The 26,968-nt window shown below is 41.0% G+C and overlaps 1 protein-coding gene across 2 annotated transcripts in view; it reads left to right on the top strand.

Annotated features, from left to right (window-relative positions):
• The window catches only part of DPH6 (diphthamine biosynthesis 6), a 188,837-nt gene that overhangs the window by 125,709 nt on the left and 36,160 nt on the right, over positions 1–26,968 (top strand). For both annotated transcript variants that reach the window (XM_053697948.1, XM_053697947.1), the window contains exons 13-14: positions 18,101–18,337; positions 25,266–25,638. In XM_053697948.1, the coding sequence (XP_053553923.1) occupies positions 18,101–18,337; positions 25,266–25,638 (610 nt within the window). The remainder of the gene's footprint in view (positions 1–18,100; positions 18,338–25,265; positions 25,639–26,968) is intronic.

Here is a 26,968-nt window from a genome sequence, read left to right as displayed (position 1 = left end):
GAACAGGGAAATCCTCCAACTGTATGCACATCACTCCCCAGATGAGAAAGATACAAAACACTGTATAACATTCGTTATAGGGAGTTAAAAAGAAAACAAAAATTACTTATATACATACTAGAGTTTGTATTCAAAACCTGACCGGTCAGGGGTGCACAGCTTGTACAAAGAAAAAGCAGCCAAAGCTTATAATAATATGTGATACCTTTATACGACCTCTACACCCTGCTGCACACAGAACCCCTTGTGAAGAGGTATATCCTGGGCAGGTATAAAAAAGTGGGATCTAAGAGGTCAAATAGGGGTATCATAAACAGAAGCAAGTCACAACTTATTATCACAGTTACAATATGGTATACAATGAATAGCGTATTTTTATATATAATCAAGAATATAAAGCCTTATTTTTAGACTCACTACACCCAACTGCTCACAGTACTCCAAACAAGGAGAGTATAATACCGGGCAGTACATAAAATGGTAATTGTTACCAGGATCTAAGTGGTCTCTAAGTTAGGCTTTCTTGAATTAAGCAATATGCATGTAGAACGACATTTATAGGCAATAATAACAGACAGTATGTGCCATTTTAGTGCTTTTTTGTTAGCTCTTCATGCAAAGCTTGCAGTAGGAAAAAGTAAGCAAAGGTATAGGGTTATAGCATAAAGCACAGTGGGTGATATTTCCTCAGTATTGCTGGGATCCTGAAATGCTGACAAGTGAGGCTGCATGCAAAGAAAATTGTAGCAAGCAAGAAGAAAAGCAGTTCACAATGTTGTTACTATGAGGCCAGCGTAGCATATAAGTAACAATGTTGCTATCCTCGGCAAATGTTATAGCAGTACCCAGAACTTTCTTTTTAAATATATTGCTCACGGATCAACTAGACATGCAAGTTTTCACAGGTAAAGGGCAATTGTATCCATAGTTGTATGTAACCGTGATACAGTCCATATTAGTGAACCATGATATAACATATACGACCTTGCTATTTCATTCAGACATATCGCTGTGGCAAGGTGCGTCCTTGTTACTTATCTGATCCTCAGGTTACATTTGTTGCGCTTCTGTATTTCACCGCAGGTACCATCAACCATGCGGTCTGGAGGCTGTGTTAGTAGTGTGCACCACGTAGGCCGGTCGGCTTAGCCAATGCCGACGCGCGTTTCACCCGCAGGGCTGATAGACAGACCGGGCTTCGTCAGGGCGGTATATTGAAAGGACTACCTAGTCCCTTTTTATAGCATTTTGTAATAGTGCCCCTGCTGGAGGTGAAAATATGTTGCATACCTATACATAGAATATTCTAATTAAACAAAAAAAGGAAAATAAATCATTTTGCAGATATACTGCACTTAAAAACAAAGGTTAACTCTAGATAGATATTCCTATAACTGAATAGCTTGTCTGGATATATATACGGTTTTCTCATACCTATCATTATTATGTACTTTATATATAAAACAATGTGTTCACGCCCGAGAAGTTATTTAAGAGTTAGCACAACACAGTTCTAAATGCAACTCAGTAGATTTTAAATAGACCGTCATGTGAACAGGGGGCTGTCAGAAGATGCTTAGATACAAGGAAATCACAGTGTTGGTTATGCAAAACTGGGGAATGGGTAATAAAGGTATTATTTATCTTTTAAAACAATAGAAATTCTTTTGTAGACTGTCCCTTTAAGCAGTATGTCTAAGTGAAGTTAACCCATGTTGTGGAGTGCATATTTGTGTATCATGTTGTGTAATATCTCTTTGATGTGTAGTGAGTCAATAAATCTGCTTAAAGGGATATAAAACACGTTTTCTTTACATATGCATAGACAATATCAGTAATTGAACACTAGATTGCAAACAGTTTGCAATTTTAATTGCCATTGTGTTAGTAAAAAAAAATTTTTCTTTTGTGATTCAGATAGAGCATGCAATTTTAAGCAACTTTCTAATTTACTCCTATTATCAAAGTTTCTTCATTCTCTTGGTATCTTTATTTGAAATGCAAGAATGTAAGGTTAGATGTCGGCCCATTTTTGGTGAACAACCTGGGTTGTTCTTGCTGATTGGTGGATAAATTCATCCACCAATAAAAAAGTGCTGTCCACAGTCTGAACCACAAAAAAAGCTTAGATACCTTCTTTTACAAATAAAGATAGCAAGAGAACGAAGAAAAATTGATAATAGGAGTAAATTAGAAAGTTGCTTAAAATTGCATGCTCTAACTTTAAGATCGTTTCATTTTATTTATGTGAATTTAATGTTAACTAAACAAGGTAGGGTCCCAGTGGGACTCTTTTTATCTTAAAAAGGAATCATGGGTTAATATCTCCTGAGGGGGGGGGGGGGTTATTGAACAGGGGGGACTTTTCATCATGTTTGTTATATGGTTCTATCTGCAAATGTGTAGCTATATACTTAGGCTCACGGGCTTTCGGAACATAACGTCCTTTTCGTGACTGTCACGGTGCACATTGTGACGGGTGCGGTTATGTTGTTTTTCACTTTTGTATGCTGACTGTGTGCGACCGAGAGAGTTTTGCTCGTGGGTTATCTGGTTCACAGGAGGTGGTGAGTGTCCCATCCATTGGGGGTGTTAAAGGGTGCCAGTTAGTTTTTTGTCATTTTTGTAATCCCAAGATTATAGAGGATTCTGATATGCGCGACACGGATGCCTCCGATATGGAGGATGTGTCTTGTTATGAATATGAAATGGCACGGGTAATCAATGCCCACCATTTATGGTGCCGTTCTAGAGTACTCTCTTCTCCCGAATCAGGGAGCTTAGAGTGCGTTGAGCCATCCTCCTCTGAGGTTTCCATGACCCGTGAAGCGAGTGCCCCAGTCCATTTCCTGGCTACGCAAGCAGGTGTCTCTATGGCCTTTACTATTTCTCCGGAGGGTCGCTTGTTTACTCCAGAGGTTACGGCACGGTTCTGCATGGCCATTTCTATGGCGCTGAATAATTTTTATCTCCCAAGTGAAGTATTTCTAAGATACTGTCTGTGTTCCGTTAACCAGGGCCCGATGAGCGTGGGATCTCCCGATTCAGTTCGGCTTTCTGGGGAAGCGTTGGCTCCTGAGACTTCAGGGGCCCCTATCTTGGGGCTAGGGTCTTCAGTTTATCAGGCGAGGGATGATTTTGCGTTCCGTTATAGGCTGGCTGGCCTTCATGTTCTTTTAAGACATGTTTTTGTCAATGTTGGAGGATCCCAGTCCTAGCGGGCCGAGTGATCCGAGGCCTTAGAAGCTGGATGGCAAAATGGATATGACGTTTGGGGATGAAGCCAATCTCCTTAACATTGCCGTTTTTCCTTTACTTTGTTTTTCCGGGTTCCATTTCTGAGCTTGGGTGAATGGGGCTTTTCATCAGCTGGTCCCATTGTCGTCCTCATTCAGCTTGGGCGTTCACCCGATGGGTGCAGCCTTCATTTTATTTTTTTGGATCCGGATGGATGTGTTAAATTTAGTTTTTTTCTTAAGCTCATGTCTGTTAGATTTTCGTTTTTATGAACGTTCTTCTCTGGAACTGATACTTGCGATTTAGGTCGCGTGGGCACTTCCTCGGAAGTTGCGCACTTGTTGAACAATATAATTATGTTTTTCTAGTTAATTTATCGAACCTTCTGGACAAATTTTCTTGGACCAAGGGCAGTTCTAGAGTGTCCTTATACCAGGCAGGTACTGGTCGGATACTTTTTCGGCTTTTACCAGGGTTCATGTCACCTTCGTGGTGCTGATTTATCCTGCTGGATTCTGAATGTCTCTTGGGCTTTTCTGTGGACTCCGGGCTTGGATCCTACCAAAGTATGAGGCCTGTTGAATAGATACAGCCCCTACGTACAGAGGGTTATGAGTGCCAATCTAGGTTGGTTGTTAGGGCTTCTCGCCTGGGATACGGATCTGTTTTTACAGACCTCATCATGGTTCTTCAGGTCCCCGGGGACTCAGAACCGTTATTCCATTCTTTGGGAGATGTGTGTGACCTATGTGGTCTGGTGTGCTTAATGATGATTTTTTTTTCTTTTGTGATTCAGACAGAGCATGCAATTTTAAGCAACTTTTCTAATTTACTCCTATTATCAAATTGTATTCATTCTCTTGGTATCTTTATTTGAAAAGCAAGAATGTAAGTTTAGATGCCGGCCTATTTTTGGTGAACAACCTGGGTTGTTCTTGCTGATTGGTGGATAAATTCAACTGATAATAGGAGTTTCTTAAAATTGCATGCACAAAAGAAAAAAATTGGGTTCAGTGTCCCTTTAAGGACACAGCTTCAGTTTGCTTAATTGTTCCATGACAGAATATTTCTGTCATTGGTTATTAAGGGGTTAAAGACTCTACTGTTCAGGGATGCATACAATATAAGCTAACATTTTCTTCTCCTTTTTTCCTGAACCCTCTTAGTATGTAAACTTATGAGCTCAACTGTTCTGTAGATCACCTTCATGAGAGCTGATGTGCAACTCTTTGCAGGACCCTCTAACCATTTGTCTCCCATAAATGCTACCCTGAACATCATACCAGTGTTCATAGCGCTGCAGAATCTGTTGATGCTCTACAGATAACTGATGATAATAATAATATGTTGTACTTTGCCCATTTGGTTGAAATCTCAATAATGTAACATCTTCTGCTCTACTTTACGGCACTCACGTCTAAGACACCAACTTGATTAGGCCAATACAATCTTGTTGTAGTAAAATAAGTCTGTCTTTGGTCCTCTAAATTGTATCACTTTAAAGCAAACTAAAGAAATGTTTCTTACATAATTTACCCACTAGCTACAAAAGCATTTCCAACTTTATGGTATGTGCTACATTAGCAATGCTCCAATTAAAGAGTTCAGCTGCTACTTGTTATTAGAGAAGTATTTTGCAATGAATAAGACAGCTTTGTTTTGGGCAAGTTTATGTCCAACAATCATCAATATACAATTATATCTCTGGATTTCCAATCCCATTGTATCCCCTCTATTTCCTTTTAAGTTGTTTCTCTAATTATAATTGGCTGCATTTTGTCCTCTACTCCTTTGGTTGGGTACCTGCCTTGTGTCCACATAATGAGTTACCACGACAAATGAAGTGACTTCATGACACTATAAACTGTGTATGATTGAGAGTATGTGACACATTTAAAGTGTGTGACTGTATGTAACACTAACTGTATATGACTGTTTGTGTATGTAGCTAATGCTTGTTTTTCACTGTTTCTATTTCAGTTTGTGTATGCTACTGTGTGTCCTTAGTTACACTGACTGGGATTGTACAGTCAGTGATACTGTGTGTCTGGTTGGATGTGCACATGATTTTTATATTTTGTGTGAGACCGTAGCAATAATTGTATGTGTGACTGTATGCTATATGGGAAAGAGATTGTCTTTCGCTACTGGGTATTCTGGGTGTTTCAGAGAAAAACTAGCCCAAAGTACTGTAGATTTTTTAGCATTTTTGCTATCGCTCAGTTTAATCAGAAATTTAGTGTGTGTAGATATATATATATATTTGCAGAAGAAAGCGCACTCCAAAGGACTTGTATGATAATTCACCTATATTTGCTTAAATATTTCAAATATTTATTCGCAAAATATGACATATTTTGTCTGTCTGAGGACGAGCTTGTTAAGCTCGAAAACGTTCACAGAATAAAGGTGAATTATCATACAAGTCCTTTGGAGTGCGCTTTCTACTGCAAATACTGGATATTACTTTTGCAGCACCCAAGGCTTAACTACTGAAGTTTGGAGTGCACTTTGTCTATCTATATATATATATATATATATGTATATATATATATATATATATATATATATATATATATATATGTATATATATATATATATATATATAATGTGATATAAAGAGAGCTTTCAGAGGATGGTAGTTTCATATAGCTATTTATTAACAGAATTCAGAAATTATTGTAAAATTATCCAAAAATAATATATATATATTTATAATCACATTCCACAAAAACCTGTAGTTTTTAAAATAGTTTATTTTTATTTTCTGTAGTGTAGTGTTTTTTCCTCAACCTCCTACCATCCTGATCCTACCCCCGAACAGCTCACTAACCATCCCCCTTTTTACTGTTCACGCTATCTTTGTTAATGGCAGCTAGTCTACCAGTAACAAACTAGTGTTACTGTCTGTTACAACACGGAAATCTGGCTTCAAATGGTGCCTTATGAAGGCAGATGCCCGCAGCCCAAAAACAGCAAGTCTTGACTGTCACTTGACAAATGAGACTGCATAGGATTCCAATATGTCTGCCGTAGATCTACGTTATGTGGTATGTTGGGCCTTGCACCACATCATAGATCTACATCAGATTGGGCAAATGGTTTCTTTCTAATGCAGTTAAATTAAGTTTCCAATTTCTCTTGTTAAGTGTATCCAGTCCACGGATCATCCATTACTTGTGGGATATTCTCCTTCCCAACAGGAAGTTGCAAGAGGATCACCCACAGCAGAGCTGCTATATAGCTCCTCCCCTCACTGCCATATCCAGTCATTCTCTTGCAACTCTCAACTAAGATGGAGGTCGTAAGAGGACTGTGGTGTTTTATACTTAGTTTATTTCTTCAATCAAAAGTTTGTTATTTTTAAATGGTACCGGAGTGTACTGTTTATCTCAGGCAGTATTTAGAAGAAGAATCTGCCTGCGTTTTCTATGATCTTAGCAGAAGTAAATAAGATCCTTTGCTGTTCTCACATATTCTGAGGAGTGAGGTAACTTCAGAGGGGGAATAGCGTGCAGGTTTTCCTGTAATAAGGTATGTGCAGTTAAAATATTTTTCTAGGGATGAAATTTGCTAGAAAATGCTGCTGATACCGAAGTAATGTAAGTAAAGCCTTAAATGCAGTGATAGCGACTGGTATCAGGCTTATTAATAGAGATACATACTCTTATAAAAGTGTATTTTAAAACGTTTGCTGGCATGCTTAATCGTTTTTTACATATGTTTGGTGATAAAACTTATTGGGGCCTAGTTTTTTCCACATGGCTGGCTTGAATTTTGCCTAGAAACAGTTCCCTGAGGCTTCCCACTGTTGTAATATGAGTGGGAGGGGCCTATTTTGGCGTTTTTTTGTACAGCAAAAATTACAGACACAGACATCCAGCTTCTTCCTGCATGATCCAGGACTTCTCTGAAGGGCTCAAAAGGCTTCAAAAGTCGTATTGAGGGAGGTAAAAATCCACAGTAGAGCTGTGGCAGTTGTTGTGACTGTTTAAAAAACGTTTTTGTCATTTGTTATTCCGTTTTTGGTATTAAGGGGTTAATCATCCATTTGCAAGTGGGTGCAATGCTCTGCTAACTTATTACATACACTGTAAAAATTTCGTTAGTGTCACTGCATTTTTTCACTGTTATTTCAAAATTTGGGAAAATTTGTGTTTCTTAAAGGCGCAGTAACGTTTTTTATATTGCTTGTAAACTTGTTTTAAAGTGTTTTCCAAGCTTGCTAGTCTCATTGCTAGTCTGTTTAAACATGTCTGACACAGAGGAACCTACTTGTTCATTATGTTTGAAAGCCATGGTGGAGCCCCATAGGAGAATGTGTACTAAATGTATTGATTTCACCTTAAACAGTAAAGATCAGTCTTTATCTATAAAAGAATTATCACCAGAGGGTTCTGTCGAGGGGGAAGTTATGCCGACTAACTCTCCCCACGTGTCAGACCCTTCGCCTCCCGCTCAGGGGACGCACGCTAATATGGCGCCAATTACATCAGGGACGCCCATAGCGATTACCTTGCAGGACATGGCTGCAATCATGAATAATACCTTGTCAGAGGTATTATCTAGATTGCCTGAATTAAGAGGCAAGCGCGATAGCTCTGGGGTTAGGAGAGATACAGAGCGTGCAAATGCTGTTAGAGCCATGTCTGATACTGCGTCACAGTATGCAGAACATGAGGACGGAGAGCTTCAGTCTGTGGGTGACATCTCTGACTCGGGGGAAACCTGATTCAGAGATTTCTAATTTTAAATTTAAGCTTGAGAACCTCCGTGTATTGCTTGGGGAGGTGCTCTGAATGACTGTAACACAGTTGCAATTCCAGAGAAATTGTGTAGGTTGGATAGATACTATGCGGTGCCGGTGTGTACTGATGTTTTTCCTATACCTAAAAGGCTTACAGAAATTATTAGCAAGGAGTGGGATAGACCCGGTGTGCCCTTTTCCCCACCTCCTATATTTAGAAAAATGTTTCCAATAGACGCCACTACACGGGACTTATGGCAGACGGTCCCTAAGGTGGAGGGAGCAGTTTCTACTTTAGCAAAGCGTACCACTATCCCGGTTGAGGACAGTTGTGCTTTTTCAGATCCAATGGATAAAAAATTGGAGGGTTACCTTAAGAAAATGTTCATTCAACAAGGTTTTATTTTACAGCCCCTTGCATGCATTGCGCCTGTCACTGCTGCGGCGGCATTCTGGTTTGAGGCCCTGGAAGAGGCCATCCAGACAGCTCCATTGAATTAAATTATTGACAAGCTTAGAACGCTTAAGCTAGCTAACTCATTTGTTTCTGATGCCATTGTTCATTTGACTAAACTAACGGCTAAGAATTCCGGATTCGCCATCCAGGCTCGTAGGGCGCTATGGCTTAAATCCTGGTCAGCTGACGTGACTTCAAAGTCTAAATTACTCAACATTCCTTTCAAGGGGCAGACCTTATTCGGGCCTGGCTTGAAGGAAACTATTGCTGACATTACTGGAGGCAAGGGTCATACCCTTCCTCAGGACAGGGCCAAATCAAAGGCCAAACAGTCTCATTTTCGTGCCTTTCGAAATTTCAAGGCAGGAGCAGCATCAACTTCCTCTGCTTCAAAACAAGAGGGAACTGTTTCTCATTCCAGACAGGCCTGGAAACCTAACCAGTCCTGGAACAAGGGCAAGCAGGCCAGAAAGCCTGCTGCTGCCCCCAAGACAGCATGAAGGAACGGCCCCCTATCCGGAAACGGATCTAGTGGGGGGCAGACTTTCTCTCTTCGCCCAAGCGTGGGCAAGAGATGTTCAGGATCCCTGGGTGTTGGAGATCATATCTCAGGGATATCTTCTGGACTTCAAAGCTTCTCCTCCACAAGGGAGATTTCATCTTTCAATGTTATCAGCAAACCAGATAAAGAAAGAGGCATTCCTAAGCTGTGTGCAAGACCTCCTAGTAATGGGAGTGATCCATCCAGTTCCGCGGACGGAACAAGGACAGGGATTTTATTCAAATCTGTTTGTGGTTCCCAAGAAAGAGGGAACCTTCAGACCAATCTTGGATCTAAAGATCTTAAACAAATTCCTCAGAGTTCCATCATTCAAAATGGAAACTATTCGGACCATCCTACCCATTATCCAAGAGGGTCAGTACATGACCACAGTGGACTTAAAGGATGCCTACCTTCACATACCGATTCACAAAGATCATCATCGGTTCCTAAGGTTTGCCTTTCTAGACAGGCATTACCAATTTGTAGCTCTTCCCTTCGGGTTGGCCACTGCCCCGAGAATTTTTACAAAGGTTCTGGGCTCACTTCTGGCGGTTCTAAGACCGCGAGGAATAGCGGTTGCTCCGTATCTAGACGACATCCTGATACAGGCATCAAGCTTTCAAATTGCCAAGTCTCATACAGAGATAGTTCTGGCATTTCTGAGGTTGCATGGGTGGAAAGTGAACGTGGAAAAGAGTTCCCTATCACCACTCACAAGAGTCTCCTTCCTAGGGACTCTTATAGATTCTGTAGAGATGAAAATTTACCTGACGGAGTCCAGGTTATCAAAACTTCTAAATGCTTGCCGTGTCCTTCATTCCATTCCACGCCCGTCAGTGGCTCAGTGCATGGAAGTAATCGGCTTAATGGTAGCGGCAATGGACATAGTGCCATTTTCGCGCCTGCATCTCAGACCGTTGCAATTATCCATGCTAAGTCAGTGGAATGGGGATTACTCAGATTTGTCCCCTCTACTAAATCTGGATCAAGAGACCAGAGATTCTCTTCTCTGGTGGCTTTCTCGGGTCCATCTGTCCAAGGGTATGACCTTTCGCAGGCCAAATTGGACGATTGTAACAACAGATGCCAGCCTTCTAGGTTGGGGCGCAGTCTGGAACTCCCTGAAGGCTCAGGGATCGTGGACTCAGGAGGAGAAACTCCTCCCAATAAATATTCTGGAGTTAAGAGCAATATTCAATGCTCTTCTAGCTTGGCCTCAGTTAGCAACACTGAGGTTCATCAGATTTCAGTCGGACAACATCACAACTGTGGCTTACATCAACCATCAAGGGGGAACCAGGAGTTCCCTAGCGATGTTAGAAGTCTCAAAGATAATTCGCTGGGCAGAGTCTCACTCTTGCCACCTGTCAGCGATCCACATCCCAGGCGTAGAGAACTGGGAGGCGGATTTTCTAAGTCGTCAGACTTTTCATCCGGGGGAGTGGGAACTCCATCCGGAAGTGTTTGCTCAACTGGTCCATCGTTGGGGCAAACCAGAACTGGATCTCATGGCGTCTTGCCAGAACGCCAAGCTTCCTTGTTACGGATCCAGGTCCAGGGACCCGGGAGCAACGCTGATAGATGCTCTAGCAGCTCCTTGGTTCTTCAACCTGGCCTATGTGTTTCCATCGTTTCCTCTGCTCCCTCGACTGATTGCCAAAATCAAACAGGAGAGAGCATCAGTGATTCTGATAGTGCCTGCGTGGCCACGCAGGACCTGGTATGCAGACCTAGTGGACATGTCATCTCTTCCACCATGGACTCTGCCTCTGAGGCAGGACCTTCTAATACAAGGTCCTTTCAATCATCCAAATCTAATTTCTCTGAGACTGACTGCATGGAGATTGAACGCTTGATTCTATCAAGGCGTGGCTTCTCCGAGTCAGTCATTGATACCTTAATACAGGCTCGGAAGCCTGTCACCAGGAAAATCTACCATAAGATATGGCGTAAATATCTTTATTGGTGTGAATCCAAGAGTTACTCATGGAGTAAGGTTAGGATTCCTAGGATATTGTCCTTTCTCCAAGAGGGGTTGGACAAAGGCTTATCAGCTAGTTCTTTAAAAGGACAGATCTCTGCTCTGTCTATTCTTTTGCACAAGCGTCTGGCAGAAGTTCCAGACGTCCAGGCATTTTGTCAGGCTTTGGTTAGGATTAAGCCTGTGTTTAAAACTGTTGCTCCCCCGTGGAGCTTAAACTTGGTTCTTAAAGTTATTCAGGGAGTTCCGTTTGAACCCCTTCATTCCATTGATATTAAACTTTTATCTTGGAAAGTTCTGTTTTTGATGGCTATTTCCTCGGCTCGAAGAGTCTCTGAGTTATCTGCCTTACATTGTGATTCTCCTTATCTGATTTTTCATTCAGACAAGGTAGTTCTGCATACCAAACCTGGGTTTTTACCTAAGGTGGTTTCTAACAGGAATATCAATCAAGGGATTGTTGTTCCATCATTGTGTCCTAATCCTTCTTCAAAGAAGGAACGTCTTTTGCATAATCTGGACGTAGTCCGTGCCTTGAAGTTTTACTTACAGGCTACTAAAGATTTTCGTCAAACATCTGCCCTGTTTGTCGTTTACTCTGGACAGAGGAGAGGTCAAAAAGCTTCGGCAACCTCTCTCTCCTTTTGGCTTCGGAGCATAATATCCTTAGCCTATGAGACTGCTGGACAGCAGCCCCCTGAAAGGATTACAGCTCATTCTACTAGAGCTGTGGCTTCCACCTGGGCCTTTAAAAAATGAGGCCTCTGTTGAACAGATTTGCAAGGCTGCGACTTGGTCTTCGCTTCACACCTTTTCAAAATTTTACAAATTTGACACTTTTGCTTCTTCGGAGGCTGTTTTTGGGAGAAAGGTTCTACAGGCAGTGGTTCCTTCCGTTTAAGTTCCTGCCTTGTCCCTCCCATCATCCGTGTACTTTAGCTTTGGTATTGGTATCCCACAAGTAATGGATGATCCGTGGACTGGATACACTTAACAAGAGAAAACATAATTTATGCTTACCTGATAAATTTATTTCTCTTGTAGTGTATCCAGTCCACGGCCCGCCCTGTCCTTTTAAGGCAGGTCTAAATTTTAATTAAACTACAGTCACCACTGCACCCTATGGTTTCTCCTTTCTCGTCTTGTTTCGGTCGAATGACTGGATATGGCAGTGAGGGGAGGAGCTATATAGCAGCTCTGCTGTGGGTGATCCTCTTGCAACTTCCTGTTGGGAAGGAGAATATCCCACAAGTAATGGATGATCCGTGGACTGGATACACTACAAGAGAAATAAATTTATCAGGTAAGCATAAATTATGTTTTTTCCACTGGGGAGCAAAGCACCCTTATCTTGCAGATAGTATACTATGACAGTTTAAGTTGTGTTTTAGGACATTCTTTGTAATTTATACTATGATACAATGTGGTGTTTTAGGACATTCTTTGTAATTTGTACTATGATACTATGTGGTGTTTTAGGACATTCTTTGTAATTTGTAATATGATACTATGTGTTGTTTTAGGACATACTTTGTAGTTTGTACTATGATACTATGTGGTGTTTTAGGATATTCTTTGTAGTTTTTGGCAGTACATCAACATATTTAGTATGTCACAGTGAATCTGGGCATGTCTTTTTCATTAACTCTGTGTAGTATCTTTCATTGGTCATTGTCATTGTGTATTTATCAACTGGTAAATCTGTTGGTTCAGCCTGTATAGCATGTTTTGCTTGGTCATTGTGTGTAACACTAGTGTAGATCAGACTATGTAATATGTCTCACACATATGAATCTTGGATAGCCAGTGTCATAGGGTTATCCTGTGCACTTGCTTGTTGTCTTATTGAGTTGGCCTGTGTAATGCTTGTTGTCTAATTGAGTTGACCTGTGTAATGCTTGTCTCATTGAGTTGGCCTGTGTAATGCTTGTTGTCTCATTGAATTGACCTGTGTAATGCTTGTCTCATTGAGTTGGCCTGTGTAATGCTTGTTGTCTCATTGAGTTGACCTGTGTAATGCTTGTCTCATTGAGTTGGCCTGTGTAATGATTGTTGTCTTATTGAGTTGGCCTGTGTAATACTTGTTGTCTCATTGAGTTGGCCTGTGTAATGCTTGTTGTCTCATTGAATTGACCTGTGTAATGCTTGTCTCATTGAGTTGGCCTGTGTAATGCTTGTTGTCTCATTGAGTTGACCTGTGTAATGCTTGTCTCATTGAGTTGGCCTGTGTAATGATTGTTGTCTTATTGAGTTGGCCTGTGTAATACTTGTTGTCTCATTGAGTTGGCCTGTGTTATGCTTGTTGTCTCATTGAGTTGACCTGTGTAATGTTTTTCTCATTGAGTTGGCCTGTGTAATGATTGTTGTCTTATTGAGTTGGCCTGTGTAATACTTGTTGTCTCATTGAGTTGGCCAGTGTTATGCTTGTTGTCTCATTGAGTTGGCCAGTGTAATGCTTGTTGTCTCATTGCGTTGGCCAGTCTAATGCATGTTGTCTCATTGAGTTTGCCAGTCTAATGCATGTTGTCTCATTGAGTTGGCCACTGTAATGCTTGTTGTCTCATTGAGTTGGCCAGTGTAATGCTTGTTGTCTCATTGAGTTGGTCAGTGTAATGCTTGTTGTCTCATTGAGTTTGCCAGTGTAATGCTTGTTGTCTCATTGAGTTGGCCACTCTAATGCTTGTTGTCTCATTGAGTTGGCCAGTGTAATGCTTGTTGTCTCATTGAGTTGGCCACTGTAATGCTTGTTGTCTCATTGAGTTGGCCAGTGTAATGCTTGTTGTCTCATTGAGTTTGCCAGTGTAATGCTTGTTGTCTCATTGAGTTGGCCAGTGTAATGCTTGTTGTCTCATTGAGTTGGCCAGTGTAATGCTTGTTGTCTCATTGAGTTGGCCAGTGTAATGCTTGTTGTCTCATTGAGTTGGCCAGTGTAATGCTTGTTGTCTCATTGAGTTGTCCAGTATAATGCTTGTTGTCTCATTGAGTTGGCCAGTGTAATGCTTGTTGTCTCATTGAGTTGGCCAGTGTAATGCTTGTTGTCTCATTGAGTTGGCCAGTGTAATGCTTTTTGTCTCATTGAGTTGGCCAGTGTAATGCTTGTTGTCTCATTGAGTTGGCCAGTGTAATGCTTGTTGTCTCATTGAGTTGGCCAGTGTAATGCTTGTTGTGTAATGCTTGTTGTCTCATTGAGTTGGCCAGTGTAATGCTTGTGGTCTCATTGAGTTGGCCAGTGTAATGCTTGTTGTCTCATTGAGTTGGCCAGTGTAATATAATGCTTGTTGTCTCATTGAGTTGGCCAGTGTAATGCTTGTTGTCTCATTGAGTTGGCCAGTGTAATGCTTGTTGTGTAATGCTTGTTGTCTCATTGAGTTGGCCAGTGTAATGCTTGTGGTCTCATTGAGTTGGCCAGTATAATGCTTGTTGTCTCATTGAGTTGGCCAGTGTAATGCTTGTTGTCTCATTGAGTTGGCCAGTGTAATGCTTGTTGTCTCATTGAGTTGGCCAGTGTAATGCTTGTTGTCTCATTGAGTTGGCCAGTGTAATGCTTGTTGTCTCATTGAGTTGGCCAGTGTAATGCTTGTTGTCTCATTGAGTTGGCCAGTGTAATGCTTGTTGTCTCATTGAGTTGGCCAGTGTAATGCTTGTTGTCTCATTGAGTTGGCCAGTGTAATGCTTGTTGTCTCATTGAGTTGGCCAGTGTAATGCTTGTTGTCTCATTGAGTTGGCCAGTGTAATGCTTGTTGTCTCATTGAGTTGGCCAGTGTAATGCTTGTTGTCTCATTGAGTTGGCCAGTGTAATGCTTGTTGTCTCATTGAGTTGGCCAGTGTAATGCTTGTTGTCTCATTGAGTTGGCCAGTGTAATGCTTGTTGTCTCATTGAGTTGGCCAGTGTAATGCTTGTTGTGTAATGCTTGTTGTCTCATTGAGTTGGCCAGTGTAATGCTTGTGGTCTCATTGAGTTGGCCAGTGTAATGCTTGTGGTCTCATTGAGTTGGCCAGTGTAATGCTTGTGGTCTCATTGAGTTGGCCAGTGTAATGCTTGTGGTCTCATTGAGTTGGCCTGTGTAATGCTTCTTAATCGTGCCATAATAAAATTGGTGAAAATTCATGCTGCTGCCGTCCTTGTTTGTATCTGTTTGGGGGTTTGCAGGAACCCTGGCAGCGAGCAGTTGGTGTTTAAGTGTGCTGGACGTTTATTGACTGTGACTTGTGTAATGCTTGCCATTTTGTTTAGCTTGGTGTCTGGCAGAATAAATTGTACACAATGTCAGTTGTGTCTGTAGCAGTCTCATACTAGAAGCTTATGTTCTCTATCAGTTTGATGTTACATTGGCTTCCCTGTGGGGGCTGCCTTTATTAGACTAATTACTGGCAGGATTATCACTCTTTGCTAAGAGAGGATCCCTAATCCCGTTAAAGACCTGATGAGGCAGGTTACAGCTCTCATTGATTATGGCTATAGTTAAGGTCAGAGGTCACTTTCCCTGTAGGCTGTTATTTACACATACCCCCAACTCATCATAGCTACTTAAGCCTATCATCCATTACTTGTGTACATTAGTAACCCCTTCTCAGACATTTGTTTTTATTTTTTTCAGTGGACAGCTATGATTATCTTTGCAATAGTGTCAGAGCCATAATTATTATAATTAACTGCATATCTCCCACTTACATACTGGAGATTTTACACACTCATTAATGCACTTCCTTTCCTATTACTAGTTTCTAAATAACTTGTGTAACTTAGTGTCACTCAGCGTGTTGTGCAATGTGTGCTTGGAGTTGCTGCATTTAGAGCAAGGCAATATGTTGGATATATTATTGAATATTGGTTGTCCTCTGACCCTTGGTTAAGGGCAGTAGCTCCGAGTGCTGAGCTGAATTCATAATGCAGATTCATGTTCTTGGATATTGACATGTATCAGCGCAGTTACAGACAGCTGCTCCGTCAGGGTCTGTAACCAGGAAATGAGCAGATTTCTATCCCACTCTGGGGAAAGCTAAGAGATGCGTTGCATCTAATCCTACATGAGCCTGATAGGCAGAAATGGAAATCACACATTGCAGCTCTGCATCTTTATTACTAATATAAATACCAGCATTAAAAGAATAGGCTTTGGTGTGAACACTCTTATTTTGGTTTGTTGTATTTTATCTGAAACCCATAGTTCTTAGCCTGGGTATAGGGCACAATAGTGTATCACAGAATCTGGCTGATTATTATTATTATTATTATTATCAGGTATTTGTAGCCAACAGATTCCGCAGCGCTGAATAAAGGACCATTAGAGTACAACTGCATAATCTAAAATGCAATAACACTTATTCGGAATTTCTAATAAGCAGTATATATTATTCTGACAAATTTCAAAGTTTCCTTCAACGTCCCTGCTCCCTTTATCATGTGACAGTCACCAGCCAATCACTGACTCGTATATGTATACACTGAACTTTTACACATGCTCAGTAGGAGCTGGTGCTTCAGAAAGCATGTGTATAAAAATATTGTGCACAATTTGATAATGGAAGTAAATTGGGAAGGTTATTTTTTTTTATTTTTTTAAATGTTTCAACTGAATCATGAAATTGTATTTTGACTGTAGTGTCCCTTTAAAGCTGGTATTATTGAGGGAATCTGTGTGCAAGAGCAAGTAACAAAAGGTTTAAAAAATAACCCAATGTGCAAAATATTGATGTTAACACATTTGCATTGATTTAGTCTGTTAATAATAAAACATAAAAACTACATAGACGTAGTGTGCCTGTAGCTGAAGATTAACTTGTGATATAGTTGCAGTAGGTTGATTGGCTATATTCTTGTTTTTATTTTAGATTTTAAAGGAACAGTAATTGCAAGTGCTGGCTGAAATATGAAAGTTTAATTTTGACTTTGCTGTCCCTTTTAAAATATGAAACACACTGGTTACTTATAGAAAAGTAGTACTTTTGTGTGTAAGGTGTTTTTAGGTGTGTGTTTAAAGGGTTGTGAAACCTAAATTATTTCTTTCATGATTCAGATAGCGCATACAGTTTTAAATAACTTTATATATTTACTTCTATGATAAAATATGCTTCATTCTCATGGTATCCTTTGGTGAAGGAGCAGCAATGCACTACTGAGAGCTACCTGACACTGGGTGACCCGATGACAATATAAATGCAACTAGCTGCTATTAGTGCATTGCTGCTCCTGGGCCTACATAGTTATGCTTTTCAACAAAGGATACCAATAAAATGAAACACATTTAGATACCAGAAGCAAATTTGAAAGTTGTTTAATATTGCATTTTCTTTACTGTCCCTTTTAATAATTTTGCTGTATGATCAGCCTTGAAACTAGAGGGTTCAGAATTTGTAGTGACGAGGTCTAGCGACGTTTAGTGGTGAAATGAAGGGACCTTGACTGTAGAGGGCACAGGTACCAGCTGAATTCACAAGTATGAGCACAACGAGTAGTATGGAGGACACTTTAGTGTGTAGAGATCATGGTTTGGCTTAAAGTTACGTTAAAGACTAAATAAATGCTTAATATAATGATGTATTCAAAGCAAGGATCAGTCGGAAAATAATATGCAGATGTATTTAGAAAAAACTATATTTAAATATTGAAGAGATAAGTGTAACGTCTTAGACTCCATAAAGTAAACAATTTACATTGGTGGGAGGTTTAGGGTACTATGGATGGTAAATGGGTTTAGCACAAAGAGAAGAGACATGGCCTGATGGTCAAAAATTCACTGGCACTGAGAGAAATCTCGCAAAATCTTTGTAGGCTTTCTTTTTTAGAATTATTTTACACTGTAGGTGTCTGTCCTTCAAATATAAAATCCTGCATAGTGAGATAAACATCTCACCAGCTAAAATTTGTCTCACAGTACTGACGAGAGTTCTTAGATCGTCTCAATAGAGCGGAGAGCTTTAGATTATCGGTGAGAGCAGAACAGAGTGTACCGTAATGGGTTAGAAGATTGTGTGGGCTTTGCATTCTTGTGTGTGGGGTGTTTAAATAACACTATTTAGTGGTAACAAAGAATATATCTGTATCAAGCTCTGAAAAGATTAATTTATCATTTGATATCCTCCTCTGTCTATAGGTTACCGTATGATTTAATTATCTTTATTGTTTGTTGACAGATTGGCCCTTGGCTGTTCTGTGCAGGGCAGATTGCACTAAAGCCCTGCACCATGCAGCTGGTTCATGGGGGGATAACAACTGAAGCTGAGGTCTCCTTGCAGCACGTAACCAGTGTTTTAGAAGCTGTGTGTCCTGGTACATCCATCAGCCATGTATTGGGCACCCATTGCTATGTGACACAACTTTCTCACATACCCACAGCAGTGACAGCATGGAAACGATCCCTGGCTCACAAAGTACTTTATATTACATGCTTTTGTTATTCTGTGATGATCTTTCCTTGTGCTTTTCTATTTTATCTTTATCTAATAAACATTATTACTAAATGTTGCAGATATCAGTAAAATTGTCAAAGCCAATAAAATGCATAACCTGTGTCTATTGCCTTTAGCAATTACACCTTTAAACACTTTTTTAATTGTCAATGTTCGGTAGGATGTAAGACTTCCTGGGTTCTCAGTCTGTGTCTCTTCCTCTGTGTACCTGGCACTGTCTCATTGTCTTTTTAATTACAAGGGGAAGATTGAGCTTTAATGATTGCCGAGTAGTACAACTGCCATTCTCCTGTCACTAAAGTTATTATGTTGTGTAGCTGCAGGGCACCTGTATCTGGCGGCTGCTTGCATTGCTTCTGAGCATCTGTCCCCATGGTGCACTGTACTAAAGGCGCTAATCATATACATTTGTACATATATGTACATTAACTACTAATGCTCTGGAAGAGATTCACAGTTCCTGAAGGTTTATTGGGGTAATTAAAAGGATATGAAAGCCAAAATGTCCAATAGAGTGTGGACATTCCAGTTTGCTTCAGTTATCAAATGTGCTTTGTTCTCATGGAATCCTTTGTTGAAAAGCATAACCAGGTAGGCTGAGAAGTGCAGTGCAATACTGAGAGCTAGCTGATGAATGATACACAGATATGCTTAGCTAGTTCTCATTAGTGCATTATTGCTCTATTGGCTTTTTTCTTTTTACCCCCTTTGCATGGGTTAAGCAAACTGTTATATGCACGCAATATTGAAATAATAAAATGCTCAAACACATTTTCCTGTTGGCACAGTCGTTGCTGACAGGTAAGTACTTTGCACTTGTATAGCCCACCATTAGTATAAAAGTGCAATTAGAAATTTTTTAAATCGCATGCTCTATCTGAATCATAAAAACTTATTTTCTCCAACATTGGTGTGTCCGGTCCACGGCGTCATCCATAACTTGTGGGAATATCTCTTCCCCAACAGGAAATGGCAAAGAGTACAGCAAAAGCTGTCCATATAGTCCCTCCTAGGCTCCGCCCACCCCAGTCATTCTCTTTGCCGTTGGACAGGCAACATCTCCACGGAGATGGTGAAGAGTATGTGGTGTTTAGTTGTAGTTTTTTATTCTACTATCAAGAGTTTGTTATTTTAAAATAGTGCTGGTATGTACTATTTACTCTGAAACAGAAAAAGATGAAGAGTTCTGTTTGTGAGAGGAATATGATTTTAGCAGCAGTAACTAAAATCGTTTGCTGTTTCCACATAGGACTGTTGAGATGAAATAACTTCAGTTGGGGGAAACAGTTAGCAGACTTTTCTGCCTAAGGTATGACTAGCCATTTTTCTAACAAGACTGTGTAATGCTGGAAGGCTGTCATTTCCCCTCATGGGGACCGGTAAGCCATTTTCTTAGTCTCAAACAGAATAACGGGCTTAATATGAGCTATAAAACTGGTAGACACTTTTATGGGCAAGATCGATTGCTTTATTTGGGCATTTTATGAAGCTTGATGTTGATATTCACACTTATAAACTTTGGGGAACGTTTTTTTTTTTAACGTCAGGCACTGGTTTAGACACCTTTTCAGTCAGGAAGGGCCTTCCCTGTAGTAGCCATTACTGCGCAGTTACTTTTGAGAGCAGGACATGCAGCTGCATGTGTGTGGGTCTGAAAGTTGTTGAAAAGGTTCCTAGAAGGCTTCATTTGGTATCGTATACCCCCTGGCTTTGGTAAAGTCGCAGCAAAGGCTGTAGCTGGGACTGTAGAAGGGTTAAAACTGTAACCGGCTCCGGTTTCTTAATTTTAAGGGTTAAAGGTCTCAAATTTGGGGTGCAATACTTTGAATGCTTTAAGACACTGTGGTGAAAATTAAACAATTCCTTCATAGTTTTTCACATATTCAGTAATAAAGTGTGCACTGTTTAAAATTTAAAGAGACAGTAACGGTTTTGTTTAAAAACGTTTTTTGTACTTTATTGACAAGTTTAAGCCTGTTTAACATGTCTGTGCCTTCAGATAAACTATGTTCTGTATGTATGGAAGCCAATGTGTCGCCCCCTTCAAAATTGTGTGATAATTGTGCCATAGCGTCCAAACAAAGTAAGGACAGTACTGCCACAGATAGTAAAGTTGCCCAATCAGATGAAGGGAGTAGACATAGTTCTACATCATCTCCTTCTGTGTCTACACCAGTTTTGCCCACGCAGGAGACCCCTAGTACTTCTAGCGCGCCAATGCTTATTACTATGCAACAATTGACGGCAGTAATGGATAACTCCATAGCAAATATTTTATCCAAAATGCCTGCATATCAGAGAAAGCGCGATTGCTCTGTTTTAAACACTGTAGAGCAGGAGGGCGCTGATGATAATTGCTCTGTCATACCCTCACACCAATCTGAAGGGGCCATGAGGGAGGTTTTGTCAGATGGGGAAATTTCAGATTCAGGTAGAATTTCTCAACAGGCAGAACCTGATGTTGTGACATTTAAATTTAAATTAGAGCATCTCCGCGCACTGCTTAAGGAGGTGTTATCTACTCTGGATGATTGTGACAACCTGGTCATTCCAGAAAAATTGTGCAAGATGGACAAGTTCCTAGAGGTTCCGGTGCACCCTGACGCTTTTCCTATACCCAAGCGGGTGGCGGACATAGTGAATAAGGAGTGGGAGAAGCCCGGCATACCTTTTGTTCCCCCTCCTATGTTTAAGAAATTATTTCCTATGGTCGACCCCATAAAGGACTTATGGCAGACAGTCCCTAAGGTCGAGGGGGCAGTTTCTACACTAGCCAAGCGCACTACTATTCCTATCGAGGATAATTGTGCTTTTAAAGATCCTATGAAATTGGAGGGTTTGCTTAAAAAGATTTTTGTACAGCAAGGTTACCTCCTGCAACCTATTTCGTGCATTATTCCTGTCACTACAGCAGCGTGGTTCTGGTTCGAGGAACTAGAAAAGTCGCTCAGTAGAGAGACTCTGTATGAGGAGGTTATGGACAGAGTTCACGCACTTAAGTTAGCTAATTCCTTTATTTTATATGCCTCTTTGCAGTTAGCTAGATTAGCGGCAAAAAATTCTGGGTTTGCAATTGTGGCGCGCAGAGCGATCTGGCTAAAGTCTTGGTCAGCGGATGTATCTTCCAAGACAAAATTGCTTAATATCCCTTTCAAGGGTAAAACTCTTTTTGGGCCAGAATTGAAAGAGATTATCTCAGACATCACTGGGGGTAAGGGCCACGCCCTACCACAAGATAGGCCTTTCAAAGCCAAGAATAAGTCTAATTTTCGTTCATTTCGCAATTTCAGGAACGGACCGGCCTCCAACTCTGCAGCCTCTAGACAAGAGGGTAATGCTTCGCAAACCAAACCAGCTTGGAAACCGATGCAAGGCTGGAACAAGGGTAAGCAGGCCAAGAAACCTGCTGCTGCTAACAAAACAGCATGAAGGAGTAGCCCCCGATCCGGGACCGGATCTAGTAGGGGGCAGACTCTCTCTCTTCGCTCAGGCTTGGGCAAGAGATGTTCAGGACCCCTGGGCACTAGAAATAGTTTCTCAGGGTTATCTTCTGGAATTCAAGGAACTACCCCCAAGGGGAAGGTTCCACATGTCTCACTTATCTTCAAACCAAATAAAGAGACAGGCATTCTTACATTGTGTAGAAGACCTGTTAAAAATGGGAGTGATACACCCAGTTCCAACTGTGGAACAAGGAATGGGGTTTTACTCAAATCTGTTTGTGGTTCCCAAAAAAGAGGGAACCTTCAGACCAATTCTGGATTTAAAGATCCTAAACAAATTTCTCAGAGTGCCATCGTTCAAAATGGAAACCATTCGAACGATTTTACCTACAATCCAGGAGGGTCAATTTATGACTACCGTGGATCTAAAGGATGCGTATCTACATATTCCTATCGACAAAGATCATCATCAGTTCCTAAGGTTCGCCTTTCTGGACAAACATTACCAGTTTGTGGCTCTCCCATTCGGGCTAGCCACTGCTCCAAGGATTTTCACAAAGGTACTCGGGTCCCTTCTAGCGGTTCTAAGACCAAGGGGCATTGCAGTGGCACCTTACTTGGACGACATTCTGATACAAGCGTCGTCCCTTTCAAAGGCAAAGGCTCACACAGACATCGTTCTGGCCTTTCTCAGATCTTACGGATGGAAAGTGAACATAGAAAAGAGTTCCCTGTCTCCGTCGACAAGAGTTCCTTTCTTGGGGACAATAATAGATTCTTTAGAAATGAAGATTTTCCTGACAGATGTCAGAAAGTGAAAACTTCTAAGCGCTTGTCAAGTTCTTCATTTTGTTCCACGTCCTTCCATAGCTCAGTGCATGGAAGTAGTAGGGTTGATGGTTGCAGCAATGGACATAGTTCCTTTTGCGCGAATTCATCTAAGACCATTACAACTGTGCATGCTGAAACAGTGGAATGGGCACTATACAGACTTGTCTCCAGTGATTCAAGTAGATCAGATGACCAGAGACTCACTCCGTTGGTGGCTAACCCAGGACCACCTGTCCCAGGGAATGAGTTTCCGCAGACCAGAGTGGGTCATCGTCACGACCGACACCAGTCTAGTGGGCTGGGGCGCGGTCTGGAACTCCCTGAAAGCTCAGGGGCTATGGTCTCGGGAAGAGTCTCTTCTCCCGATAAACATTCTGGAACTGAGAGCGATATTCAATGCTCTCAAGGCTTGGCCTCAACTAGCAAAGGCCAGATTCATAAGATTCCAATCAGACAACATGACGACTGTTGCTTACATCAATCATCAGGGGGGAACAAGGAGTTCCCTGGCGATGAGGGAAGTGACCAAAATCATAAAATGGGCGGAGGATCACTCCTGCCACCTATCTGCGATCCACATCCCAGGAGTGGAAAACTGGGAGGCGGATTATCTGAGTCGTCAGACATTCCATCCGGGGGAGTGGGAACTCCACCCGGAGATATTTGCCCAGTTGACTCAATTATGGGGCATTCCAGAGATGGATCTAATGGCGTCTCGTCAGAACTTCAAGGTTCCTTGCTACGGGTCCAGATCCAGGGATCCCAAGGCGACTCTAGTGGATGCATTAGTAGCGCCTTGGACCTTCAACCTAGCTTATGTGTTTCCACCGTTTCCTCTCATTCCCAGGCTGGTAGCCAGGATCAAGCAGGAGAGGGCCTCGGTGATCTTGATAGCTCCTGCGTGGCCACGCAGGACTTGGTATGCAGACCTGGTGAATATGTCATCGGTTCCACCATGGAAGCTACCTTTGAGACAGGATCTTCTAGTACAAGGTCCATTCGAACATCCAAATCTAGTTTCCCTTCAGCTAACGGCTTGGAAATTGAACGCTTGATTTTCTCTAAGCGTTTTCGGATTCTGTAATAGATACTCTGATACAAGCCAGAAAACCTGTAACTAGGAAGATTTACCATAAAATATGGAAAAGATATATCTGTTGGTGTGAATCCAAGGGATTCTCATGGAGTAAGATCAAAATTCCTAGGATCCTTTCTTTTCTCCAAGAAGGTTTTGATAAGGGATTATCAGCGAGTTCTCTAAAGGGACAGATTTCTGCTTTATCTGTCTTATTACACAAACGACTGGCAGCTGTGCCTGATGTTCAAGCTTTTGTTCAGGCTTTGGTCAGGATCAAGCCTGTTTACAGACCTTTGACTCCTCCCTGGAGTCTGAATTTAGTTCTTTCAGTTCTTCAAGGGGTTCCGTTTGAACCTCTACATTCCATAGATATCAAGATGTTATCTTGGAAAGTTCTGTTTTTGGTTGCTATTTCTTCTGCTAGAAGAGTTTCTGAGTTATCTGCTCTGCAGTGTAATCCGCCCTATCTGGTGTTCCATTCAGATAAGGTTGTTTTGCGTACTAAACCTGGTTTCCTTCCAAAGGTTGTTTCCAACAAGAATATTAACCAGGAAATAGTTGTGCCTTCTTTGTGTCCGAATCCAGTTTCAAAGAAGGAACGTTTGTTACACAATCTAGATGTAGTTCGTGCTTTAAAGTTTTATTTAGAAGCAACAAAGGTTTTCAGACAAACGTCTTCTCTGTTTGTTGTTTATTCTGGCAAGAGGAGAGGTCAAAAAGCTACTGCTACCTCTCTTTCCTTTTGGCTGAAAAGCATCATACGATTGGCTTACGAGACTGCCGGACGGCAGCCTCCTGATCACATCACAGCTCACTCTACTAGGGCTGTGGCTTCCACATGGGCCTTCAAGAACGAGGCTTCTGTTGATCAGATATGTAAGGCAGCGACTTGGTCTTCCCTGCACACTTTTGCCAAATTCTACAAATTTGATACTTTTGCTTCTTCGGAGGCTATTTTTGGGAGAAAGGTTTTGCAAGCCGTGGTGCCTTCCGTTTAGGCAACCTGATTGGCTCCCTCCCTTCATCCGTGTCCTAAAGCTTTGGTATTGGTTCCCACAAGTTATGGATGACGCCGTGGACCGGACACACCAATGTTGGAGAAAACAGAATTTATGCTTACCTGATAAATTACTTTCTCCAACGGTGTGTCCGGTCCACGGCCCGCCCTGGTTTTTTAATCAGGTTTGATGAATTTATTTCTTTAACTACAGTCACCACGGCACCCTATGGTTTCTCCTGTTTTTCTCCTGTCTGTCGGTCGAATGACTGGGGTGGGCGGAGCCTAGGAGGGACTATATGGACAGCTTTTGCTGTACTCTTTGCCATTTCCTGTTGGGGAAGAGATATTCCCACAAGTTATGGATGACGCCGTGGACCGGACACACCGTTGGAGAAAGTAATTTATCAGGTAAGCATAAATTCTGTTTTTTTACTTTAGTGTCCTTTTCATTTTAATCTTTATCATTGCTTTATGACAAATTTTATTTTTTAGAGGGATCTTTTACTGCTTTTAATGATTTTGTTTTTGTTTTTGCAGGGCAGACTCTCTTCCCTTTCCGTGGCTGTTGTTCCCCAGCTCCCACGGGGTGCTCTGGTGGAGTGGCACGTGGTCGCTGCTCCAGGTAATCTTGCAGAAAGGAGAGTTATCTCCTTATCAGAGGAGGGCTCAGGTGTCCACGCAGAAGTTTGTGGTGTTGTATGTGATGATGGATTCTGTGCTGCCATGACACTGTCACTGTGCACTCTGCGTCCAGGAGTACTCTGCCAGGATTGGGGCAATATAAGCAATCTCATGATGAAGGCACTCAACAGAACCAAAGACAGTCTCCCCACTGACACCTCCCTCATACCACTTTGCTGTCGAGCCTTCTGCAGGATTAATGAAGTAACGCTGCAGAGCATACGGACAGGTAAGCATGGGGAAAGTGCCACTTTGCAGCAGAATAGTTTTCAGGAGAAAATGTGGTGTTCTGACCCACAGTAAAGCCCTTTTTCCCCTTCTATGTATAACAACACAATTACAAGGCAAATTATTGGTCTCATTGAGCTTTCAACAGCAATGAAAATGTCAGCATGACCCTTCATTTTGTTAATATATTTAATTGCAACAGTTGATAACGTTTAATCCCTATAAACACTCACTGAACTTGGTAATATGGGAACATAGCTTATGCTAAGAAAAGCTTTTATTTTCTTTAAATAGTTATTGTTTATTTCTTTCTTAAAGGGAAACTGAACCCAATTTTTTTCTTTTGTGATTCAGATAGAGCATGACATTTTAAGCAACTTTCTAATTTACTCCTATTATCAAATGTTCTTCATTCTCTTGGAATCTTTATTTGATATGCAAAAATGTAAGTTTAGATGCCGGCCCATTTTGGTGAACAACCTGGGTTGTCCTTGCTGATTGGTGGATAAATTCATCCACCAATAAAAAAGTGCTGCCCAGAGGCTGAACCAAAAAAAAAAAAAAACTTAGATGCCTTATTTTTCAAATAAAGATAGCAAGATAACGAAGAAAAATTGATAATAGGAGTAAATTAGAAAGTTGCTTAAAATTGCATGCTCTATCTGAATCACGAAAGAAAAAAATTGGGTTCAGTGAGAGTCCACAATTCCTTACTGTTGAGAATTCATCACCTGGCCACCAGGAGAAGGCATTTAACTTAAATTCAATAGAGAATTGAATACAAGGATACTATGTTAGCACTCATAAGACTCTGTAAACAAATTAGAACGGAGAACTGGATAGATCACTTAAATTTAAAACGTATTAGTCTTTGTTAGAAACGTAATTAAAATAATGGGTATAGTTAAAACTAAAATGTTAGCAGAAAAATAGTGAAGATTTACATCTAATTATTAATGGGTTGGTGCTAGTAGTTGAGATAATGTAGGCTCAAATTGGGTATAAATATAAGTTCCTTGTTGGTGGCAGGATATTAGAACTTATAGGTCAAAGGAGGACAATACAGTAACCCTATATGTATTAATTTAGAATTATATCTAGGTTACAATAGAAATAATGTCACTCTCCAATTTCCATTCGTAATATGGGACCTAAATAATGTCAGTTCCAATATGTAACATGATAATGTCAATATTAAGTTGTTCTTTATTATCAATTGTTGAACAATATATACCAGTATTATATTGTCTGAATAATATATATATATATCAATAACAGCTTGCCACCAATTGATATTAAATTATAAAAATAATTTATGAGTTCCAAGTTTA

Source organism: Bombina bombina, chromosome 1 (assembly GCF_027579735.1).
Source record: "Bombina bombina isolate aBomBom1 chromosome 1, aBomBom1.pri, whole genome shotgun sequence".
In the NCBI taxonomy this organism is placed as follows: domain Eukaryota; kingdom Metazoa; phylum Chordata; class Amphibia; order Anura; family Bombinatoridae; genus Bombina; species Bombina bombina.
This window is presented reverse-complemented; position numbering and strand designations above follow the sequence as displayed.